The sequence below is a fragment of the Rhopalosiphum maidis genome, chromosome 2 (genome assembly GCF_003676215.2).
Source record: "Rhopalosiphum maidis isolate BTI-1 chromosome 2, ASM367621v3, whole genome shotgun sequence".
NCBI classification, from domain to species: Eukaryota; Metazoa; Arthropoda; class Insecta; order Hemiptera; family Aphididae; genus Rhopalosiphum; species Rhopalosiphum maidis.
In genome coordinates, this window is record NC_040878.1 from 27,057,383 (window position 1) to 27,082,423 (window position 25,041).

The 25,041-nt window shown below is 24.2% G+C and overlaps 3 protein-coding genes across 5 annotated transcripts; 2 read left to right on the forward strand and 1 right to left on the reverse strand.

Annotated features, from left to right (window-relative positions):
- The first annotated feature begins 364 nt into the window (after window positions 1-364).
- On the forward strand, window positions 365-14,837 carry LOC113554657 (signal transducer and activator of transcription 5B-like). Its single transcript, XM_026958602.1, has 16 exons — window positions 365-600; window positions 689-818; window positions 3,185-3,341; window positions 3,486-3,572; window positions 4,457-4,628; window positions 4,688-4,976; window positions 5,053-5,217; window positions 5,277-5,391; window positions 7,229-7,374; window positions 7,441-7,561; window positions 8,828-9,063; window positions 9,130-9,279; window positions 9,348-9,472; window positions 9,540-9,698; window positions 11,117-11,318; window positions 14,275-14,837. Coding segments are annotated over exons 1-16 (2,343 nt in total). The 5' UTR covers window positions 365-599; the 3' UTR covers window positions 14,363-14,837.
- A 2,108-nt stretch (window positions 14,838-16,945) lies between these two features.
- LOC113552764 (grpE protein homolog 1, mitochondrial) lies at window positions 16,946-19,017 on the reverse strand. 2 transcript variants are annotated; one of them, XM_026955679.1, is made up of 7 exons: window positions 18,884-19,017; window positions 18,536-18,806; window positions 17,841-18,000; window positions 17,611-17,724; window positions 17,416-17,535; window positions 17,243-17,326; window positions 16,946-17,178 (listed from the first exon to the last, which is right to left on the reverse strand). In XM_026955679.1, exons 2-7 carry the CDS (start codon window positions 18,607-18,609, stop codon window positions 17,062-17,064), a joined length of 669 nt encoding a protein of 222 aa, XP_026811480.1. In that variant the 5' UTR covers window positions 18,610-18,806; window positions 18,884-19,017; the 3' UTR covers window positions 16,946-17,061. The 2 variants fall into 2 exon arrangements, with proteins under 2 accessions (XP_026811480.1, XP_026811479.1); XM_026955678.1 differs by having other exon boundaries at window positions 18,536-18,902.
- Window positions 19,018-20,085: 1,068 nt separating this feature from the next.
- LOC113552949 (O-phosphoseryl-tRNA(Sec) selenium transferase) lies at window positions 20,086-23,774 on the forward strand. 2 transcript variants are annotated; one of them, XM_026956006.1, is made up of 9 exons: window positions 20,086-20,143; window positions 20,464-20,620; window positions 21,270-21,543; window positions 21,667-21,825; window positions 21,907-22,171; window positions 22,242-22,363; window positions 22,433-22,618; window positions 22,674-22,829; window positions 22,900-23,207. In XM_026956006.1, exons 2-9 carry the CDS (start codon window positions 20,507-20,509, stop codon window positions 23,205-23,207), a joined length of 1,584 nt encoding a protein of 527 aa, XP_026811807.1. In that variant the 5' UTR covers window positions 20,086-20,143; window positions 20,464-20,506. The 2 variants fall into 2 exon arrangements, with proteins under 2 accessions (XP_026811807.1, XP_026811808.1); XM_026956007.1 differs by having other exon boundaries at window positions 20,099-20,381; window positions 22,900-23,774.
- The last annotated feature ends 1,267 nt before the right edge of the window (window positions 23,775-25,041 follow it).

Here is a 25,041-nt window from a genome sequence, read left to right on the forward strand (position 1 = left end):
AAAGATAAGACACATATTTTTATATCATACTTTAACGTTGATCCAAATTAAAAAAGGTTATTTCACACCACGATTTGAGATAGTATCTTAGTCCGTGTTCCACACTCACACACGCTGTGGTTATTTTATGGTTATAGGTATATGCTATTATAAATGTTTTCACCATATTGTGAAACGAAAAGTTGATGTTGCGAACAAAAGATAATATATTATGTTTGGTATGATGTTAGTAACAACAAAATTTTGACAACTGTTGCGCAGGAATATTTTAACAAAAAATTGAAATATTAAACAAAATCATTAAGAACTTAAATTGGTAATACTGAAATTGATTGATTCTGCATTTCTGGAAGCAGCAGTAAGCAATTTAGTTTGACTTTATTAATTTTAGTAAATTAATTATTGACAACTAACTGTACCAACTACCAGCTACTAGTTCTGGCAATACGATCAAAAACATCAACATCTCAGTTTTATTTTGTACGTTTCAGATATTTTGTTTGTTATTGTAGTGCGTATATATCGAACTATGTGTACTTTTATAAAAGGCTTTTGAGTTGCAAAAAACAAGTGCGCACTTAAAGCCCTTCCCAAGTATAAGTAAGTAGGTATAAACGTTTATCATCCATTTTTTACATAATTTTTTTTTTCTTTAATTTTGTTACCTGAACTTAATATTTAATTTTAGTGTCTCCGATTACGGCTTGGGAAAAACTTCAACAGAATCTACATGGAGAAGACTTTCAACAGATATATAACGATCATTTTCCTATTGAAGTGCGACAGTTGTTATCTCCATGGTTTGAAACTAAAGCTTGGTATGATATGTTTTACTTCTACTCATTTATTTTTATGATAATTAAGATGTTTTTTGTTACATATTATGTCAAAATTATCTATCAGCATAATTTAATTGGAAATACATAATTTTACAATATCAATTTTAAACATCATATTCAATATTTTTATATTTCAATTTTACTTTGGGTTCAAATAAACCATATTCCTTTTATTATAGGTATCTTATATATTATTGATTTCTATAAAAAATAAGTATATTATTTGTATGCAAGTTGTATAGATACAATTCCTATTAAACTTTTTGGTAATTTTTTAAATTAAATCTTAACTGAAGTCACAATAATTAAGTATCTTATTTACTATTATTATATTAAAAATGTTATACAATATTTATTGAAATTTTTAAATGTACTAAAGATGGTTTTTAATCAATACATTTTAATGTTATGTTTGTTTTGTTAACAAATGTTTTATCATTATTCGGTAAATTATTTGTTATTACATTTTTTAAAGTTAAGCTTCTAATTTTCTTTTTTAATTTTGTCTTTAAAATATCAACTATCTCAGTAAAAATTTAAACTGTTTTAGGTCATTATCTTTTCTATATTGATTTAATTTTCTTTTGGAACTTGAATGTACCTTACCATATATATATATACCACATCACTTAGGTAACCAAATTTCTTTACCTTAATTATATTGGTAAATATCCCATCCTGCTTATAATCTATTTAATCTCTGTAATAAATGTCCTTAGCATATTATATCTAGCTTTTGTACTAAAACTGGCCACCACATTCTGAATGAATTATTAAATTAAATAACTGGATTTATAAAATATACAATGATATATTGATGTATTGTAGATCATTTCTAAATTGATTATTTTTTTAAACTATTATTTAGGCAAACAGTTTATTTTTTGTAATTTAAAAGTAAGTATGTCATTACCCCAGACATACATAAATTAGATAAATTAATAATTATAAATAATATACTTGTTTTTATTCAAAACATAAATAATTTTAATCATAATTATTAAAATTATGAGTGTCAAACATTTTAAATTTATTAAGCTATAAACGTACAAATATTAATATAATTCTAAAATATAAACTAATGAAATCCAATTTATATTATTATTGAACACTGATGATATGGTTAAATAAACAGATACTTATCTTTGTTGTAATATTGTAATTATTTTATATTTCATAAAATATTATATTTTTTCTGCAAATTTAAGAAAATGCATTTTACTATGAAAATTATATTATTATTTTTAAATATATTTATAAATACAAAATAAAAAATGCCAACATTTTATTTATTATAAAATATAATTGATTATAACATTTTTAAAGAAATCAGAACTATTAATTGATCAATGGTCATAAAGTATATTAGTGCCTGAAGTATATTAGTATGTATCATGTTTCATTTTTATCACTAATAATTAAAGAGATACCAGATAATTTCCATGAATCTACACAATATATGATATGAATTTGTGTATTACACAATCAACTCTATAAACTTGTAATTATCTGCCTAAATTAAAAATATAGAAGTCTAAAATGTTGTTAAGTATTATAAACTACTATCAAGAACATTGCAATTTATAATTGGATTTAACAGTAAATTAATGTTTTTAAGTATGTTTTTCTAGATGTTCAAATTAAGCTACCAATAACAATAATAATAGTAATTATTAGTATCTTGAAATCGGACATTGTCATTAATATCCCACAAAAGATATTTGAAATAATAATATGTAGTCCTGTTTTATTGTAAATTATAACTATTATTGTCCAGCTAAAATTGATATTGTATTTATTTAATTAAAAAACAAAATTCTAAACAGCATAATGTATATTAATTAAGCCATTTAAATCTGAATCCAAAAATTATTTCAAAATTCTATTAAGTTGATATCATAGATAATGTTAACAATATTGTTCATCATTGGGATTGGACTATAATTATAAGTATAACACAAATATTTATTATATTTTTTTTTTACTTCTGCATGTGCACGACTTGCACCAATTATCCACAATGCTTGTATAAAATTACTATTTCCTGGAACCATCAAATTATACTATGATAAATTAATCAGATAATATTTAATATACTTGTACTAATCTATTTAAATTGTGTTTTTTAATGAATAGTATACTAGTTCCTAGCTAAATAATATTATTGTACAGAATTTGTCCTTTTGATTTTGTCATTCTTATGTTACAACCTACATGCTTAACAAATTACGTAAAATATTATTCATTAAAAATTTTTTATCCATAATAACCTTTAACTAGGTAAAGCTTTTGTTTGTTTAATATTGAAATATTTATAAAATTAATTTGATTTAATTACTTTTTAGGACTGACATCGATCCAGATAATTTAGAGCATGAAGGTTATATTAAAGGTTTATTTGTGTCTTTTGTGGATGAAATAGTAACTAAAGCTAATTCTATGGTAACTAATGAACAGTTTGTCAGTAAATTGAAATTAATTGATACTGCCAAATTATATAAAGTGAGTATTTAAATAATAATGCGTATTCAATTGTAAATAAATAAATAAAATAATTAAAAATTACATTTTTAAATTTCACAATAATTAATTATTAAACTATATTTTTATAAATTATATTTATATTAATATGTATTCTTTTAATAGGAGAAGTACTCTCAAAATCCAAAAGAGTTGATAAGAATCATTAAAAAGTGTTTGGAATCAGAATCCTTAATGGCTCAACAAAATAATGTGCGTATACTAAAATTTTAATATGTAAAACAACAAATAGTTTTAATTTTAATTATGAACAAACTGAATACATTTTATATTTGGGTTAGTTCTGTTTGGGTTATATTACATTTTCTATAAATTGTTTAAAAATTTCCTACGCTTTTAGTAAGTTATATTCAGATTTAACAATAAAAAGTTGTTTAAACTCCTGTAAGGAATAAATCAAGAATATATAGGTGTTACTCAAAGTGTGGATTAGAATTAAAAATAAAAAATAAATTATAAACGCTAATCAGTGACATATTTTCATCTCCATATTTTTAGTGATGATGTTTACATATTTTCTAAATAATTTATTTAAATATTTAAGTTGGTTTATATTTAAAACTTCATAAGATGAAATCCTATAAAATAAAGAAAAAACATTGGTGGTAAATTTATATTTGTATGTCAATGCTCCCTAAGTTAGCATTAAAAAAAAATATTAACATTATTGTTCATCAAAATGTTAAGTAATTTTTCACGTTGACAAAAATCAGTAACATTGAAAATTAAATTAGAATGGAAATCAATTTTATTTGAAAAGTTAAATAAGAAGCAGTTGATCAAACCTTATAATTATAGAATTCAACAATAATTTTTACCTTTAAATATTCTGTTTTTGTTTGTGCGTAATCAAATAATTACTGGTAGTTAGAATGTAAATAAAGTTATTGTAGTATAATCTATACAGTTTTAATATATGTTTAATTTACAAAATTGAATTAGTATTATTTCATGTGAGCTAATATAATATTACATCAATAATAATTAAATAAGTGAATTTTAACATATTAAAACTACATAGGAAAGAATTTTGATTGTAACTTATAAGTAAGGTGTAATTTATTAATTTTATTTAGTCCCTAATGGAGGTAAATGTAAAATCTTCTCAAGAATTGGAAAACATTGAAATTATGCAACAGATGGAATTGATAAGTAACCATGTTACACATACAAATGAGATTCGCATGACAATTCAATCTGACATTGATTCTTTCAATATTTTGTACTCTGAATGTTCTAAATGTACTCGTAAGTTGTTAAAATTATAAGTTATTTTTATGTATATCATTAACAATTTTATATTCCAGAACATCTACAACATATGAGGAATCAAAGAATGAGTATTCCTCAAGGACCTGAAATTGAACGTAAATTAAAACAAGAAAAAGAATTGTATGAAGGACAATTAAAGACTCAATCATTAAGTCTTAACAATGCTCTTTGTGTCTACATAAACAAACTTAATGAATCATTAAATTTGCTCAGTCCTGTTCAAGCTCATATTATTGATAAGGCATTAATTCAATGGAAACGTGAACAACAGTTAGCTGGTAACGGATATAAATACATGAAAGATATAGATGTCATACAAACTTGGTATTTATAAGAACTTAAATTAAATTAATGTTGATTAAGGAAAATATCATACAATAATATATTAATGTTTCATTAGGTGTGAAAAGTTATGTGATTTAATATGGATAACTCGTTCACAAATTAAAGAAGCTGATCGTTTCAGAGTGAATTTGGGCCGTTATTTTGAATTACCTCAGTCATGTGAAATAATTAATACACTTCTTGATATGACAACACAGTATCTTTCATCATTAGTGGCAAGGTATGTTCTTTGTAATTTAAAATCATTTTATTTTTGTAATTTTTTAATTTTTTATTTAGTACTTTTGTTATCATAACTCAACCACCTCAAGTATTGAAAACTAATACAAGATTTGTAGCTGAAGTTCGTCTATTAATTGGAGGAAAACTCAATATTCATATGACATCACCTGTGGTATGAAACAATTTTGTTTTGTTACGTTTTTATTTTTTATAAATCTTTGTTAGCAGCTTTATTTTCTTTATTAATAAAACTATTCAAATTTAAAATCAGAAAAATCCCTACTATTTGTTATAATCAGTTATTTTGAGTATTATTACTAACACATAATTATGTATTATATATATTCATACTACAGCTGTTCCCAACCTTTTTAGTTTTGCGGACCACTAATTTTGTAAAAAAATATTTGAGGCCTACCCATAGCATACGTATATACGTTTTCATAAAATTATAATATATAATATGTACTATATATATACATGTATATATAGTTATTAGGAATAAAAAATAAAAAAAAACTTAATTCAACTTCATCACAAGATAAACAATTTAATGTGATATTTGATATTGCTTATTCTTAACGAGAAAGTCAATATCTGGATTAAAACTTGTTAGTTTTAGTCTTAAATCACTCTCAACATTTAGTTTATTCCTATATTTATTTTTTAAATAAATTAAAGTAGAAAAAGCACGTTCATGCAGATAAGTTGTCGAGAAGACCATCAAGTTTCTCAGTGCAATTTTAGTGAATGCTGGATAGTCTTTCTGAACATTTAACCAGAATGGCTTATGAAATAAAATATTGTTATGATCAGAAATATAACAAAAAAATATATAACAATATTTAATATTATACCTATGACTCACAGCTCATAGGTTGGGAATTGCTATCATACTATTTTGTGGGAAAAATTTAGTATCATTATATTATCAAATATTTAAAATACTTGTTTTATGTATAAAATAATTTGTTTATTTCATATTTTAAAGCTTTTGTATACTACTAATATGTCTACAATGCACTTCAAAACTACTCAACTAATTTTGATGAAATTATGATCAATGTGTAATTTGGTCTCCATCATAAGATAGAATTGTTTTTATCATGATTAATGACCTCAATATTACATTTTTATTTATTTTACGATTATTTTTAACAAATAATATATAATTTGTTAATTGATTGACAAAATGTAACTTTGGACGGGACAGTTATGTAAAGTTGATATGTTGGAAATATAATCTATACACTAAATAAGAAAATCATAAATGATATTTGTCCTCATGCTAATAAATGTTAGGATTAGGCAACTATATTTAATAAAGATGCATTTTGTATGGGCAACAAGGTGCACGGGATTTTGCTAGTATTATATATAATTGTATATAGTTAAAAAATAAAATGGCAAATAATCTTTTACAACAATTGTGTTTTAAATCTATATCCTGTATAATATATGTATATATATAAATATTTTTATTAGTATTTTATAATAATAACACTTGTGATAATATTGGGTACAGTATAAATTCAACATAATGTAACAAAAAAAACATACAGTTGTACTATTATGTAAAACATGTAATATTTATATATATATACACTTATATTTATATTAAGTATTTTAAATTTTCAAATCTATACTATCTATTCTTGGATCTTCGTATGTTTTTATTATACTAAATTACCTTTGATAATATCATATAACAAATTTGTGTATTTAATATATTTTGTAATTTCCTAAGGGACTAGATTGTTGTCATTTAATGTATCATGTACCATGTTTTATCCCTTACCCTATGCAACTAAACTGTCAAAATAAACATAAAAAATGTGCAATTTTCATTGTTTTAGTTAAAGAATTCTATATATCATACTTAAAATAAACAAAGTAAAAATTTGATCATTTGTATATTATTAGGAGTCAATTTGTGAACAATAATAAACTAATTTGTAAAAATAAATAAACCATACTAATACATACTAATTATGACATTACTGTACTAGGTTAAAGTATCTATAGTCAGCGAATCTCAAGCAAACCAAATAATTGGAAGAAACAAACCAGATGGAGAATCTTGTGGTGAAATATTAAATTGCACTGGAAAAATGGAATATCAACCTGTCCAGAGACATTTATCTACCAATTTCCGGTAAATTTTACTTTAAACTTTTTATTAAAGTTACTAAAATAATAATTTGTAATTAAAATATAATAGAAGTATGCAATTAAAGAAAATTAAGCGCACGGAAAAAAAAGGCACAGAATCTGTCATGGATGAAAAATTCTCAATTTTATTTTCTTCAAAATTTTTCATTGGTAATGAACTTCAGTTTGAGGTAAGATTTATTTTAGTTTTTAATTTTTTATTACATTAATAAAATATTAAACTAAAGAATAAAATGTATGATATATAACTAGAGCTTGGATTTTTATGCACTTAAAAGTATTGAAATATGCCATATATTATGCAGTAAAAATCATGAAAATATGCAGTTAAAATTATGAAAATATGTAAACAATATACAAGAATTTTTTATTTATTTAAAATTTACAATAAAACTTATAGTAATTAATTACTTAAATACTTAATACAAAAAAATTTAGGGAATTTTCTGAACTTAATTTATTTTTAAAACTGTATTATTAAAATGAATAATCATTTGCATTTTAAGCTTTTCTTCTGTGAAGCTATATCGTTTATCGATTAATATATTTTTAAAGATTGAGAACGAACGTTTGTCGTCAACCCAAGTTATTGGGGAATATTTGAAGCTTATGTCATAATCGATTATTTATTTTATAAATAAATATATATATATAAATTATTAGTGACTATGTAATTTAGTTTTAAATTTTTTACTTGACAAAATATTATTTTATACATTTTTTTAAATTTTTGCTTCAATATGCAATAAATTTTGAATTTTGCTAAAATATGCAAAGAGATGCAATAACCTTTAAATATGCAGAAATATGCAAAATTAATAATTTCATTATTAGCTTCAAATCATGATGATTTGTGGAGATAACTGACATAAATCCAAAAAATTAAAAGGAAATAAATATGCAATTGCATAGAAATTCGTGCTCTATATATAACTCATAAAGTCAATAAATGGAAAACAATCAGTTAGGTAAAATTAGTAATGTAATGCTTAAAAATATTTTTATTTTATTTTATTCTCTTGATTTTGATTAAGATATGTTAGAAAAATAATATTAAAAATATTCTAACAAGGAATAATACAGTGCTGAACTTCCACTTAAGTAAACTAGGCATTTGCATAGGAGCCTTTACTTGTAATGTCTTACAAAACTGATCAATTTGGAGAAATTTTTTGTGTAAAGAATATTATTTTTTATTTTAAGGATTAAAAATAGGCTTATAAAATGATTATTACGAGGTAGGTAGTAACTTGAAAATTATTGTTATGGACGTATAAAGTAATTATGAGTATCAGTACCATTTAAAAAAGAAAACTAAGTGCAGGTTTTATTAATATATTTTTAAAAGGCTCCTTCTTAATAGCTATCTTGGGTCCCTGAAACTCTTATGTTTGGCACTGGTTACTTAAGTGTGTAATATTTAAAAATGATTTTAGGTGTGGAATTTGTCATTACCTGTAGTAGTTATTGTGCACGGAAATCAAGATCCTCATGCTTGGGCTACTGTAACTTGGGATAATGCTTTTGCTGAACCTGGTCGTGTTCCATTTAATGTTCCTGACAAAGTACCATGGAGAAATGTGGCAGAAGCTTTGAATATGAAGTTTTCTGCAGCTACAGGCCGTGGTCTTTCAGAAGAAAGCTTGACATTTTTGGCTGAAAAGGCATTTAGGTTGGTTAAATAGATAAATTTAATAATAATTAAGAATATTAAAATAACTTAAGTAAATATTTTAAGAATGCAAAATGTGGATTTCAATCATATGGTTTTGTCATGGTCACAATTCTGTAAAGAACCATTACCACAAAGAAGTTTCACATTTTGGGAATGGTTTTATGCCGTGATGAAAATAACTAGAGAACATCTAAAAGGTCCTTGGACTGATGGGTAATACTTAGAAAATAATTTTATATAATACATTATGTTAAGGTAAAATAACTATACAAATTATGTAGTGCCATTATGGGATTCATAAGAAAGTCTGATGCAGAAGAGATGTTGACAAGATATGCTACGGGTACATTTTTATTAAGATTTTCAGATTCAGAATTAGGTGGGCTAACTGTTGCCTGGGCTGGATGTAAGTTCTACATGTCATTAAATTAATAATGAAAATATTTAATTATTTAATATTTTTTTTTTTTTAGCTAATGATTCAGACGCTTATAGTTTACATCCTTTCTCAGCTAAGGATTTATCAATTCGGAACTTGGCTGATAGACTATTGGACTTGCCATATCTCACAAAGTTATATCCTGATATTGATAAAAACCAAGCATTCGGAAAATACTATACACAACCACCAAGTATTCATAAATTTTTATTTGAAAAAAATTAGTGTTCTTTATAAACTAAATTTGTTTAATTTATAATTTAAAATATATCAATTTATTAAATCATTCTAAAATAGTACAATCAGTCTTCCTGATATTTAGGCAGGATCGCCTTTAAAATACATTATTTAAATAGTCATAAAGTCCTGATTGAATAATAAATAATACCAGTTTCCTAAAATAAATTTGGGGGTCTTAAAACAAATACATTTTTATCAATTCAGTTTTATAAAAATCGTTATTTAATATTTCTGATGTTTAAAATAATATAAATTATCATATAAGCGTCACTTCTACCAATAGCCTTCTAGCCTAAAAAATTAATTAATAGTTAAAAATTTTTATCTTCCATCAGTTATTTTGTTTTATTTAAAAACATTTTCAAGCATAATTTTGATATATTCATGACACTAGTTTAATTCTGTGAATCATAATAAAATGATTTGTTATTTGATTTTGGATGTGAAAATTACACAGTATAATGTGCATTGTTGTTATATCAAATTTATTACAGTAAAAATTGTGTAATGTGGACCCTGAATAGAACGGAAAACTATCCAATACAGAATTTTTCTATGGTCCCAGCATGTTCCTATAGTTTTATATAGACGTTGAACTTCAATAAAACAACCTTCTTAACATGAAAATGGAACAATTTTGTAGGTCCCATGCAAGTAAAAACCTTGTATAAGCCAGAAATATGACACAAATCACATTATGTTAATATGAGTATGTAGGTACATGGTAAAACAATAATTAAAATAAAATGCATTACATATATCAGTCGGGCAATTTTTATTTTTGGTTATTGTATCTGTGATACAAACTTATCCCGTATGTATAGGTAGCTGTGAAACAGGTTAGGTTAACAGTCTTAAACTGATAAGAATTTACAACCCGGAATTTTTCCATTTTATTCAATAATGCGAAAACTGCTGAATTTTTGGTTAGTCCCGTGCTATTTCATATTAGACGGTTTTCACTGTATTTGTGTTTTTTTCTTTATATGATTACAAAAACGAGTTGTAACTGGTAGGTGATTCTTAAATATTTTGTTTAATAAATGGTTATGTACTCTGGTCATTTTACTGAAAAAAAATCCAAAATAAATACCCTTTTATTAAAGTCCAAAAACAAATAATAATTTTAATGTGTATGTAGTATGTTATGTAGACATGGTTACTGTCCACAAATAATAGGGATTCAAAAATTAAGCATAATGCTTAATTTGATAATTGTAAAACGTATCTCCTCAAATTAAATGTCTTAATTTTTAATCTAAAATAAATGACCCAATTTCAACAATTGTGTGTTCTATAAATTTAAAATTATTACTATTGTAATATATGTATATTATTTATAGATTATAAATACATTTTTTTATTATTTAGATATTAGCACACCTGTTACAAGTAATGGATATTTAAAGCCATTACTAGTTACTCATGTTCCTGGTTGGGGTGGACCTGGAACTAACGGACAAGGAATGAATAGCTATCCAAACACTCCTCAGAACCACATGTTTCATGTTAACAGCCCTGGAAATTGTAGCATTCGAGAAACATCATCAGTGCATAGTGAACCAGTGAATAAGTAAGAAATATAATTCCAGTAATTTAATGCACAATTAATTTTAGCTTGAATTTAGTTTTTTTTTAGTTTAAAAGAGATTATATTAATTAAAAGTGAGGGAGTAGTTTCATAATTATAAATACAGTTATGTTTAAGTAAGTTTTGTCTCAATTAACAGATTATAAATACTATTTATTACTAGTTTTAAGTTATCTCAGATAATTTGAGTTGGTGACATTGTCACACTTGTCTCATATTTGTTTTTTTTTTATAAATATCTTGTTTTTATGGTAGTATATATAAAAAAAAAGGAAATAATATTTATTTTTTAATACGGCTCACTTAATTTACTATATTTATATACTAAATATATACAAATTTATAGAACATATTATATTCATAGGCGCAATTTCAATAAAAAAAACTGAAGGTGCTTTAGCTCTTCATTTTCCGGGCGGCGGGTATAGCGTTGAATAGCTATAAAAAAAGTATTTGAGGGTGCTACTTTTGAAATTGGGGGTGCTAATACCCCCTAAGCGCGCCCCCCTATTTGCGCTTATGATTATATTATTAATATTCTATACAACTTCTCTAAGACATTATTATCCTATTAGCTTTCATATAATATATTATAAATATTGAAAAACTGTCTTCAAACATTTATTATCAACCAGTTTTTGTTTCATTAACTTTGATTAACTTAACTTTAGGTATGCAATCGACTTGTATTTAATTTAAGTAGAGACATTATTGCAATATCATATTAATTATTGTTTGTTACTTTATATATTATTTTTAAATCCAAATTTAAATGCTCACTCACTTCTAATAAAGATATTTTTATTTTTTTTTATGCTTTGAAGTGGTGTACATAGAATAAATTGCACATTATTGATATAGTTTAGGTGAGAATTTATTTAATTTTGAATATATATATATATATAAAATAAATAACTATTACCTTACATTTATATCTATTTGTGCTAAATAACATAATATAATAATACATTTAATGTAGGTATTTTATAAGTACTATGTACACTACTAATATCATGCTAATATTTATCTAATCAGCACTTAAAATTATCAGTTTTTTACCACTTTTATTTTAATAAGTAATTAATTTTTATTTTATTTTTTAGTATATAATATAATATTGCATGACTATACTTTTTGTTAATAACCTGTAAATATTATATGGAGCCTTTAAATTGTAATTTATTAACAATTAATTATACTATTACTTATTTGTATTATTAAAAAATTATATTTCTTGCTTATCAATATAAAATCCATATAAATTTTGAAACTGAAATTAATTAATAAAAAAAAAAAACAAAAATACAAAAATAAGAAATTATTAGGTACTAAAAAAAAAATTAAAACCTTTTAATTTTAAATATAAATTTGCCAGTTTATTTTTCAATTAATTACAGTAGTTGTCATTTTTTTCCATTTATTATTATAATTTTTTTCTGTGACATTAAATTTGAACAACTTCGATTAATCATTGTTAATTTTTATATGATCTAAATTATTTTTATTTTTTTTTTCTGAATAAATCTATATACATTTGTCAATTACAAAATCATTGACTTTATAGAATTTAAACTATTAATGTAATAAAACGGCATTTAGCATTTACATTACTTAAAATGTACACTATTTGTGCCTTTTTTGTGTTTATACTTAAACTGAGCAAAATAAAAAGTAGATCATTTTATGAATGATTATATAAATATAACATATTATTAATATTATCTGATTTTTAGACATGACTAACCAAATTTTAAAAAGAATTTTGCATAAAACCATAATAATTAATAATGCATATATATAAGCTTAGCTATATTAATAACTAATGTGACAAATTATTAAAATGTAATTGTTCAATACTAAATTATATGCAACCATATATAATAATAAAATTTTTTTTATCTAGTACATTGATAAATTGAACATATAAGCAAATGGTGATAAATGGTAACTACTGTACTTGCTATTCAATTGTTTTTTTTTATTTTTTGTTAACTAATTATTGATAACATATACTTTTTTATTCTCATAAAAGTAATTTATACTTTTTAAGTATATACTTATATATAAAATATATTACTAAAGTTTATATTAAATACTAGAAACTTTGTTGTTAGACAAATTTATTTATGCCTGAGATTCTTGATTTACAAATCAATATATATTAATATTTTTTACAAAGGTTCCAAATATTATAAAAATAATTAAATGTAAAATATATTTATATTTAAAACAAAATAATTTTTAATTTTGCTTTAACTCAACAGTACATCTGAAAAGTACCGTCCAGGGTCGTTTTTTTCAGCCGCCATCCTATGACGGGATTTAGAAATGCCTGTACTTTGATCCTGGGATAAAGTTCCAAGTCAATTTGGATGTTAATTTTTTTTATTTTTATTATTATATCTGTTACCTATTTTCATCAATTCATCGATAGAATAGAATATAAAAACCTGTTTCCTTTAGTATATTCCTTGTCTTATTAGATTATGTAGGTTGCATTTATATATTAAGAACTGTATTTTAAAATATAGTGCTGAAGTGTGATTAATATTATTGAATACAAAAGTTAAGAATATTAATAAGGTTATGTTTAAAACATAATATTGGCTTTTAAAGGTATGCTTAGAACCATAAATGTTATCATAACAAATAATAGATATAGGCTAGATTAATGCTAATGTGTATGTATGAATAATTTTTAAATTTATTTAAGTTATAAGTTTAAACAAATACTTTAATTCATAGTTTCAATATTGATTGCTTTTGAATCTCAAACATAACTGACAATTTATTTAAAAATAATACATTAAATGTATGCTGTATGTATTGAGTATATTTAAATTTACTCATTTTAGTATTGTTAAATTAATGTATAATTATATAAATGTTTTATTTATTTTATTGGCTTAAAAAAAATATATATTGTTTGCTTATTTAGTATGATGGCATTTGGAAATGATTCCTTAGAAATGGATTTTTCTTCGAACTTAAATGACATATCGCATGTGGATGAAGCGTTTTTTTAAAAGTAATTTAGATATGTTATCTTATAGTCTAGATTAGGTAAATCATTCAATGTCATAACGATTAAAGTATACATAACTGCTTGTGTTAGTGTGAAACTTTGATATATTTCCTTATTTTTTTTTTTTTATAGTTTTTAGTATAAAAATATTGACGTACATATTATACTCAACTGTTATGAGCAAACCTTTTTTCAACCCAATTTGAGTGTATAGTTTTATTATTATTTATCGCCATTGATTTATTATTTCTTTTATTTGAAATATGCATTTATTATTATTACCTTAGAATTATTATTATTTTTGTATATTATTAAAAACAATTTATGTGATCATCAAGTCCTTATGGTGCTTAGTTAACAAACTGCTTCGTTTCGCTGTTATTACTTATTATTATTATTATTATTATTATTATTATTATATTTAAATATTATGTCAAAACATTATTCCATCAAATATTGATCAGGTAATTATTTTGGTTTTACACTTAATTATATGTTTAGTATGTAGTTATTAGTATGTTGTTATTTTCATTGATGTATACAATACTGTAAAATCACTAAGAATGTCTGATATTTTTAATATAGTTGATTTCTTTTTTGAATAAAATTATTGAATGTTTTTTACATTTTGTAACAATTATTATTTCTGAATTTTAAATTGTAACTTTTTTTTTTACTTTTTCATACATTTTTTTTTAAACAACATATGTATTATTATGATAATATAGTCAAATATAATTTCTTGGTGATTTTCAGTGGATAATTTGGTTATTTAGATTATAAAAATAATGTACTTAAAATAAAAATGATTTCTTATGTTTGAACGATTTTATCATCGAAATATTTTTACTTACATATTATTTTATTATTATATAAGAATATTTGTATTGTTTACTTAATGGATCATTTATTGTAATTTTGTATTCAAAATAATTTCCTTACTAGTTTAAATATTAAATTACTCTTTTACACATTTAATTTTACTTAAAGATATAGTTTGCACAAACTTAATAAAATAAATTACATTTAAATAGATAGCAAATAGCAATGTATAAATATAAATATTTAATTACATGGTTTATCCTATAAATTGTTTGTCCTTGACTTTTTGAAAGCTTTTCTTTATAAAGTTTGTACTTAATGCTTAACCTTTAATAAATTAAATTAGTTTTAAATTTAATAGGGGGATTGATTGCGGTTATTCACTAATTCATTATACATAAACAACTTTGTGTTAGTGCAATTTGATTGTAATATGAAAATGACAATTAACTTAAAAATGAGTTGAAATTTATGGAACTTGACCACTCATATAAATACGTCCCATGGTTACATTTACTATTTCATGTATTTAAAAATTGCTTAAGTTAATTTCAAAATGTCAATTTAATGATGTAATAGAAATAGTTGTAAACAATTTTTAATTTGTTAGTTTACTAAATTGTCTTGTCTTTTTACTGTTAGTTTTCAATAAATAATAATACTATAGAAATTTTAGACTTTGGACATAAAAGGATAAAATTAAAAGTTTATCCCATTTAACTTTGTATAAACTCTATTTTTTTCAAAAATACTAATCCAATCTGTTACTCATTGGTAACAATGTATTAATTGTTAAAATGAAAATAAGTAGTGTGCATGATGAGTGAAAATGACTGCATTCGTCCCTTTCATTAAAAATTAATTTTAAATTTTCAAATTGTTGCTTTTTAAAAATATTACGTGTGTTGTGTTTAAATAATTGTGGTATTTATACTTAAATATGGATGTATGTTTTAAATGTGTTTTTTAACAATGAGAAAATACCTAAAATTGTATTTTTAAATTAAATATTGGTGTTTATATTGTAATTATTGGTGTAAATGTTTTATATACAAAATGAATCAATCCTATTATTTTTATTTCAGTTATCACAAATCATTATAATTTATAATGTGTATGATTATCACTATAATTATACTTGTATATATTCTTTAGTGATAAAAAAAAAAAACCAAGACTAGGGAATAGTGATTTAGATCTCGTATGTACCATTAAATATCGCTCATCTCATTACAGAGAGTAGTTTATTATTAATCATTATAATAAATCAATCTTAAAACAATTACAAATTGCATACAAAAAATGATTCTTAGTGGAGATAAAATAAAAGTATTTTTATATACAGACTTTAATAGTTCTCATTATGTTAAAGAAATTTACTACACAAATTAAATTATCTTTTCTATTTGAAAATGCACCTCATGAATACTTTAGACTTAGAGGACGCCATACCCACTCGTGTTGTCTTTGTCTTACTATAATGTACATCATAACTAAATTTTATTTAGCAGAATACATTTTGTGATGTTAGTTTACCCATTATCAAATTTAAAGGTAACAAATTTCTTTATACCTTTAATAATCATTTATCTATTAGTTATTACCCTTTTGTACACATTAAACATATTATATAATTATTTAATTAAAATATAGTATAGCAAAAATTATAATTATCTATTTTACTAAATTCTTAATAAATATAATTGTTATATCTGTCTAGTCATGGAATACAGTTTGTAGCATATAGCACAATACATAATAATTGTTTGGAAAAAATATATATTACATATTATTTATTCATTTATTTTGTAAGCTATGTATTAATTTATATTCTAAATAATTTCAACAATAGATAATTAAATTTAAAACTACAAATTTTTATTGATTTGGATCCTTGCTAATACCAACAGCAGCTGCTCTTACAATACGGTCATGTAATTTATATCCTATTTGGGAAACTACAACCACAATACCTCCTTCTTTGCCTTCTACAACCTACATCCAAACAAAATATTAATTATTTACAATTATTATTTTATTTTTATTTACACCAAATTACCTGTTCAAATAAAGCTTTATGCGAATTGGGATCAAATTTTTCATTTAAAGGATTTATAGACATTAATCCATGTCTCTGGAAAATCTATTAACAGATAAATTTTTTTTTTCTTAATAAACAGACTACGAATTAATGTATATGTTTAAAAATAATATATTATTTGTAATACTAACTGTTTGTAATTGTGATTCAGTAGTCACTAAGCCTTCATATAAATGTTTCAAATGTGGATTACTGTCACATACTTCTTCTTTCGGTACACATTCTGTAGCTTTACTTAAACTGTCTGCAACCTAGAAAAATTAAAATTACTACTAATGAACTATAATAGGTATTTTAATGTTTTAAAATTAAAATATAATTTTTACATCTAGTAAATCTTTACAAAATCCTTGAATTGCATAAATTTTAGCGTCAGCAGTTTCTTTAATTGTACGTTTACGTATGTTTTCTGTCTCAGCCAAATACCTCCTAACCTTTTCCTGATTACAAAAAAAAAAAACATCAGTAAAAATCATAAGGTTAAGGATCAATAAGTATCATTAATATTTTTTTTCTGTTTGTATTCTGTATTCTATAAATAATATTTGAAACGTACAGTTAAATTTTTGTTTTCCTCAATTAAATCTTCATTTTGTTTTACAAGGGCTTCGATATCAATTTTTTCTTTACTTTCTTTTAATGGTTCTTTAGCATTATCAGCTGCAGCATCTGATACTTTACGATGAAGAATGTTATAGCCTATAGCACCATTTATCCTAAACAGTAAATAACAACGATTAGGAATTTACATCTGTATAAATAATTGAGATTCATCAATATACAAACAAATATAGTTTAACTTAAATAAACGATATTCTGAACAATAGATAATAGACATAAAACATCTTTACATTTTTTATACTACCCGACGACTCAGCCCAAACATGACTTAATTTTCCAACTTTTTATTTCTAATCAAATAGAAAAAAATACCTAATAATTAAGTACATAATATGATAGATTAGGTTACAATAAATATATAGGTACCAATAAAAATGAATTTTCAACATATTTCTTATATTTTGGTGACTGTTAACCTTGATACTTTTTAAATATTAAATTGACCATTTCCTGAATTTAAACAATGAAGATAATTAGAGAAATATTCAATGGTTAATTTATGCAACTAAAATTCTGTAACGTGATTTAAATCTTATAAATTAAAGTTCACAGATTAAGAAACTATATTATGTAGGTACCACAGACTAAATGAATGGCTGCAATTATGTATTCTGATGAAATTAAACTTACCTACATTCCGTTGCCAAAGAAGTACTCAAGATAGATCTACACATGCGGAACGGATAATTTAAAATTGAAGTCATTTTGGTTGAAAAACTATTTTGTAACTAAGCTAGAACTAAAATTTTGTTTTCCAAGAATGAAGTTTCAGATCTCGGCTTCAAAAATATTAAAAAAAAAAATAGAATAGAGATTAGACTCCGTCAGCGTTCAAACCGTTCAGTGGACAGTGATTCAGCGATCGCCAATCAGCATGCGGTTTTTTACATTCACAGCACACCTAAAGATAATACCACTCATATAATACACAGACTAGATTTTAGTCCGTGATATAATATTAATGTAATAGTTGATTACTGATTAGCAAACCACGGAGGCCGGACTGCATAATCTTGTGTAATATTGGTAATATTATAATCACAAAATGTATTCCGGGGCTATAATCTTATTGTTTGTGATATCCAAAGATATTGTTAGTACTTGTTACTCAATGCCTTATTTTGTGCTTATACTCGAGAGTGCAATATGACATTAGCAAATATTAATTAACCACGCATTAAGATATAATATTAATAACTTTTCTTTAGTTGTATTTGTTAGTCCGTGTTAGTAATGGATATTTTATGTGTTTTCGTTATGATAAATCATAGTAATAAAGGAGTGGCCCTAGCCGCGGAGGACAAATGATGGCTTGGGTCACATGTAGATTATGACCAAAGGTCTACCACGGTGTCGGTGTGTATAGATATTTGTTCCAAAACATAATTGTTCCACTAAAATAATATCACAGAACATGCTGTCATAGAACAACGACATAGGTCACTAGGTCACAGATATGTATAATAAATATTTATTATACATACATTTTGTGCAACATAATGTATTATTTTATTTTATCCGATGCTCTTGTTTCCATAAAATCGTCTTTCAATATTATTACTCGTTACAAAAAATATTTTTCCAACATTGATTATACTATAATATTCTAAAATCAATTAGTGGCGATTTTGTTATAAGAATACTAGGAGCCATGAAGAAAAAAAAGCGATTGCTCCTGTCCCGGAAATGAAAAAAAAAATGTTCCAAGTTGAACAAGTTTAATCATAACCAGAATCAATCTTCTGTTATGAATTATGATTGATCATTTAAGTAAGACATAAGTGTAACTATATCATAAATTGTAAAAGTTGATGAAAATTTAACTTAAAAAGAACCTAAAAGTATTACATGGTCCTAGTAAATTTAATTGGTGGGTGGGTTGTTTTGAAACTTGCTCCAGAGTTTTGAAGACTCAAGCCGCCATTGAAATCAATTTATCAATGCCCCATTGCGTCCAATAACCACGTTTTCCGTATAATATTTGGTCCAATAGCATTTTATTTTGTTTTAAACATTAGTGGAACATAAGACCATTGGGACAAATGTTCTGTGGGATAAAATTCTATTACTTTACAAAACGTTGAAACACTTCGGCTACGTTTTGTCGATTGTGAGAAATATCAAATAGGAGTTTATCTTTTGATATCATCGATTTGTGTTTGTTTGATAATAAATAATTCTTGTACACCAACTACCTGCATCGGCTACATCAACATCAGCATTCAGCAGCTAGACTCGGTATTACTACTATTACTGCCTAGAGAGGCATTACGTTTTAATACAAATTATACACATTCTCGGAAGGTTTAACCTTGTTATTAATAATATATTACGTTGTTTTTCAAATTATAATTGAAAAGCTTCGAACATGGCTATTTTGGATGTGGTATAAGTTTTTAGAATACGAGAATTCGATAAATAACCGTTTTTGGAATTGCATATTATATTTTAATCTCGATACCCATTTTTAGTGTTTGTATGTATTCTATACAGTAAAAAATATTACATTTTTAAAATAGTGATTACCTAGACATAATTTTACTTAATGTATGTTATAGGTACTTTATTATGTGAATTATACGAATAATAGCTATAGTCAAAATGAATAGTCAAAATTTTACATTAGCTGAAAATCTCATACCTTCTTCATATGTCCAGCAAGCAGCTAGCGCTTTGAGAACGAGAGAGAACTTGGCTAAAACGTTAATGGAACAAGTATGTTGAACTAGAAATTAAAATAAAATTATACATAGATGTATAAGTAAGCAATATTATGTCATTAGTATTTTTATTTCTATACTTCAATATCTCAAAGCTCACAAAAAATAAGAATGAATGAGTTTTCATTAACTAATTAGTTTATATTTTATTTAACTAATACTAAGAACTATTTGGTAATAAAGTACTATACAAACTTACAAATTGCTCATTAAGAATAATAATTTTATTGAGATTTACTATTTATTTACTTTTTTTTACTGATTAAATGTTTAGTTTAGAAAATTTCTTTAAATCATCTAATATAGATGAATTTGCTTAGAGTATTTAATAAATAAATAAAGGACTCAATTCATTTCTACCATTATCAATTTGAACCTCTATTACATGTATTTAAGTTATTATCTAATTTAATGTGTATCATTTTAAATATTTTGCTGCAAAGGAAATAAATTTAAAATTATAAATAAACTTTATTTACATTTTTTTATTGTTATCGTATTTTTATTTGCTTTTTTTCTTTATTATTCTTACCAGGAAAGTATTAGGTCAATTATTATCAATAATTCATTATTATTTTGGTAATATTTTTATTTTACTTGTGATATATTTAAAATTAAATCATAACGCAATATTATTTGATTAGAGAAAATGGCCAGATAATGGTTGGGACGATGCAACTATTGAAATGTTTCTATCAAACTTAGCACTTATGGACAGTAATAACTTTAAAGAACATGCTGGGGTTGGTGAACGAGAAGGACGCATAGCTTGTAATTTAGTTGCAAAACGACATTTTCTCATGACTCATGGAATTGGTAGGTCAGAAAATATTGCTGAAGTTCAACCTAATGCCACAGGATCCAGTTTAATGATAAAATTAGTGAACGCCATGCTCTTAGAGTCTATCCGTTTTATGGGTAAATACATTTATTTAATACTTACATAGGCAAATTTTATCATAAATGTATCAAAAATTATTGAATGTAACAAACATCAAGATTACTACTTATTTATAGTTTATACATTTTATTATAATTTAGGAGTAGCTAGTGCAACTGGTTGTTTTATGGTTCCAATGGCTACTGGAATGAGTTTGATGTTGTGTATGTTAACTTTAAAACAAGATAGGCCTGGAGCCAAATTTGTACTATGGTCTAGAATTGATCAAAAATCATGTTTCAAGTGCATCATTACAGCTGGCAAGTGAAAATCTCTTAGATAACAATCTTAGGAACCAATATTAAAATTATGATTGTTTATTTTAAAATTAATCTATACAGGTCTGCAACCAATAATCATTGATCCTATACAATGTGGTGATGAATTACATACAGATGTACCAGCAATTGAAGCACAGTTATCAACACTTGGATCAGATAATATAGTGTGTGTCCTTAGCACAACTAGTTGTTTTGCCCCGAGAGTATCAGATTCACTTGAAAAGGTTGCTTGTCTTTGTCAGAAATATAATGTACCACATTTAGTCAATAATGCTTATGGTTTACAATCTACCAGACTGATGCACTCGATTCAAGATGCTTCTAGGTGAATAATATTATATAGATTTGTTATGTTGTTTTTTGTATAAAATTTTTCATACATTTTTTTTTTTTAGAAAAGGGAGGATTGATGTTTTTGTTCAAAGCACTGATAAAAACTTTTTAGTTCCTGTTGGAGGTGCTATTATTGCTGGATTTGACAAAACGATTTTAGATAAAATTACTAGAAATTATCCAGGTATAATTATTAACATTATCATTATATTAATTAATAATTAATAACAATTTAATTTTTTAAAATAATTAGGAAGAGCATCTTGTAGTCCAGTTATGGATATCTTCATAACATTACTGTCTTTGGGTACTAATGGCTATAAAGAATTAATAACACAACGTAAAGAAGTACACCAACATTTACGGAAAGAACTTGGAAAGATTGCAGCAAAATATGGTGAACGTTTATTGGATATACAAAATAATCCTATTTCTATAGGTAATGTAACATCTTAACTGTAAATTACAAATGTCTAACAAGATAATCATTTTAGCTATGACATTGACATCATTAAGTGTTCCAAATGCGACTGAAACTGATACAAAAAAATTAAGTCAACTAAGCTCAATGATGTATATGCGCCATGTTACAGGCTGCAGAGTTATATCATCAGTTGAAGTCAAAGATATCTGTGGTTATAAATTTGATGGTTTGTTAATCTCTATTCTCTAAATTAATATATACATAATTTAAATTATATTATTTATTTGTATTTTAAGGTTGGGGGGCACATAAATCCAACTACCCTTGTCCATACATTACAGCTGGTGCCTCAATAGGTGTTAAAAAGTCTGACATTGATTTGTTTATACAAAAATTGGATAAAGTTATCGCTAGGTTAAGAAAATCACCTCCATCTAATCTGGAAACTCCATCATCATCTGAAGGTAATGATAACACATCAATGCGACGAACAGCAACAGTTGCATCTAGCTATCGAAGCACAGTAAATGGAGTTTACTCTACTGGAGATGGCAGTACATCAACTTCACGCACGTCTAGTGTTGATAATTTACGTAAACATTGATAGTTATGTTTACATTCTAGACATTATTTAAACTACATATTATGTATGTTAATGTTCTATTTTAGTCAATTTTTGCTTGTAGAGCAGAAAAGGGATCTCTGGAGCAGTTATATTTTAAAATATTCAATATTGAATCCTTAACTCTTAGTAGTTGGTTATTTTATATGGTTCAAATTATAAAACTATTAGATAATGCCTTTCACCATGACGTGTTAGGCTTTCTAGTAAATATTGTATGAAATTATGTTCAGATGCCTATAGACTGAATGACTCAATAATTCTAATCATTTATAATGAAAAGGAAAGCTTAAGTTTTAAATTTAATTAAGATAATATTTTTAAAAACTAAAAAATCTAGTCATAGTATAAATGGGTAAAACATTAATGTTCCTCATAAATTGTGTGAACAAGGAGAAATTTTTTTCTCCTTAATGAGTATTATGATTTCTTATAAATCTGGATGATTTTTAGTTGTACACATTACTATTCAATAAAAATGTATTATCTTAAAAAATATCTTCTAATAAATTATTGAAATTATTATTATAAATAATTTTGTTTATTTGGTGTGGGCTAAATACACTTTGAATTAACATTAAACAAGATATTGATACTTGTTTTACTTAAATGCATTTTTTGCTCGAATTGTATTTTACATAAAATTTATTTAAGAGGTATTTTTATTTTTAAGATCAATTATCTTCATTCACTTAAAACAGCCTAAAGGTAATACTAAAATTGAATAGATGCTAGTTGTTGTCTTAATTACATTTTGTTTTGTTTTTTTTACTCGTATAATACTAAGGCACAGTAGATTCAAAATTTGAATACATTTAATACATGCATCAAAGGATCAAAAATAGATTTTTGTATTTTTTAAATTTAAATTGCCTTTATATATTTTAAATTATATTGAGGTATTGTAGTTATTCAAATTAAGTGCAATAAAACACTATTCTGAGGAATAATGCTTTGAAGCTTAACTTATTAGTAATTGTACTTTAGAATAAATTCATTCCAGAAATCCCTTAAAAGTAATCATACACTACTCGAATATTTTGAAGAGCAAAATTTATAGTCCATTTATAAAGTAATATCAATGTGTTGTACAAAAAATTTTAACATTAATATTTAATATAAATTAAAGGTGCTTTTATGTTTTTTAGTATAATAAGAATAATTTTAGGCAAGTTCCCTTTTTTAAATTTTTGTTAATCACATTGCTCAATATTACTAGTTAATAGTTATACATATTCTAGTCTGATGCTTTATTTCTGATAAAGTTTTAATATTTCAGCCAACATTTTGAGTTTGGCGAGTACTTATCGATATAATTAAGGTTGTAAAATATCTATTATTTATTTTATTTAAATTTAATATAGTTTGATAAATATTGAGGTACAAAATGGATTAGTAATATTTACTACAATTTAAAATTTTAATGTAGGGAAAGTTAACACCTAAAATAATACTATATTAATACTTAAGTATCATTATTTCAATAATAGTTGTATTGGAAACTAACAAATTACTTATTATCAATTTCTAAAAACAAAAATTTGTTCTTTAATTAGATTATTCACCTTCTAATTTCTATCTAATATTTTATTTTTAATATGATTTTAAATAATTAGAATCCTATTATTAACTGTGATTTTTAAAAAAAAAACCTCTAAATACTTGGGTTTTAAAAGATTTTGTTTTATATTAAGTATCAGACACCTTGCAATAAAATAATTAATTTTATTTGATATACTTAGTAAATTGATAAAAACTGAAAATATGAACTTAATATTATATTTCCTAAATTTACAATTTTACATTATTTTATATT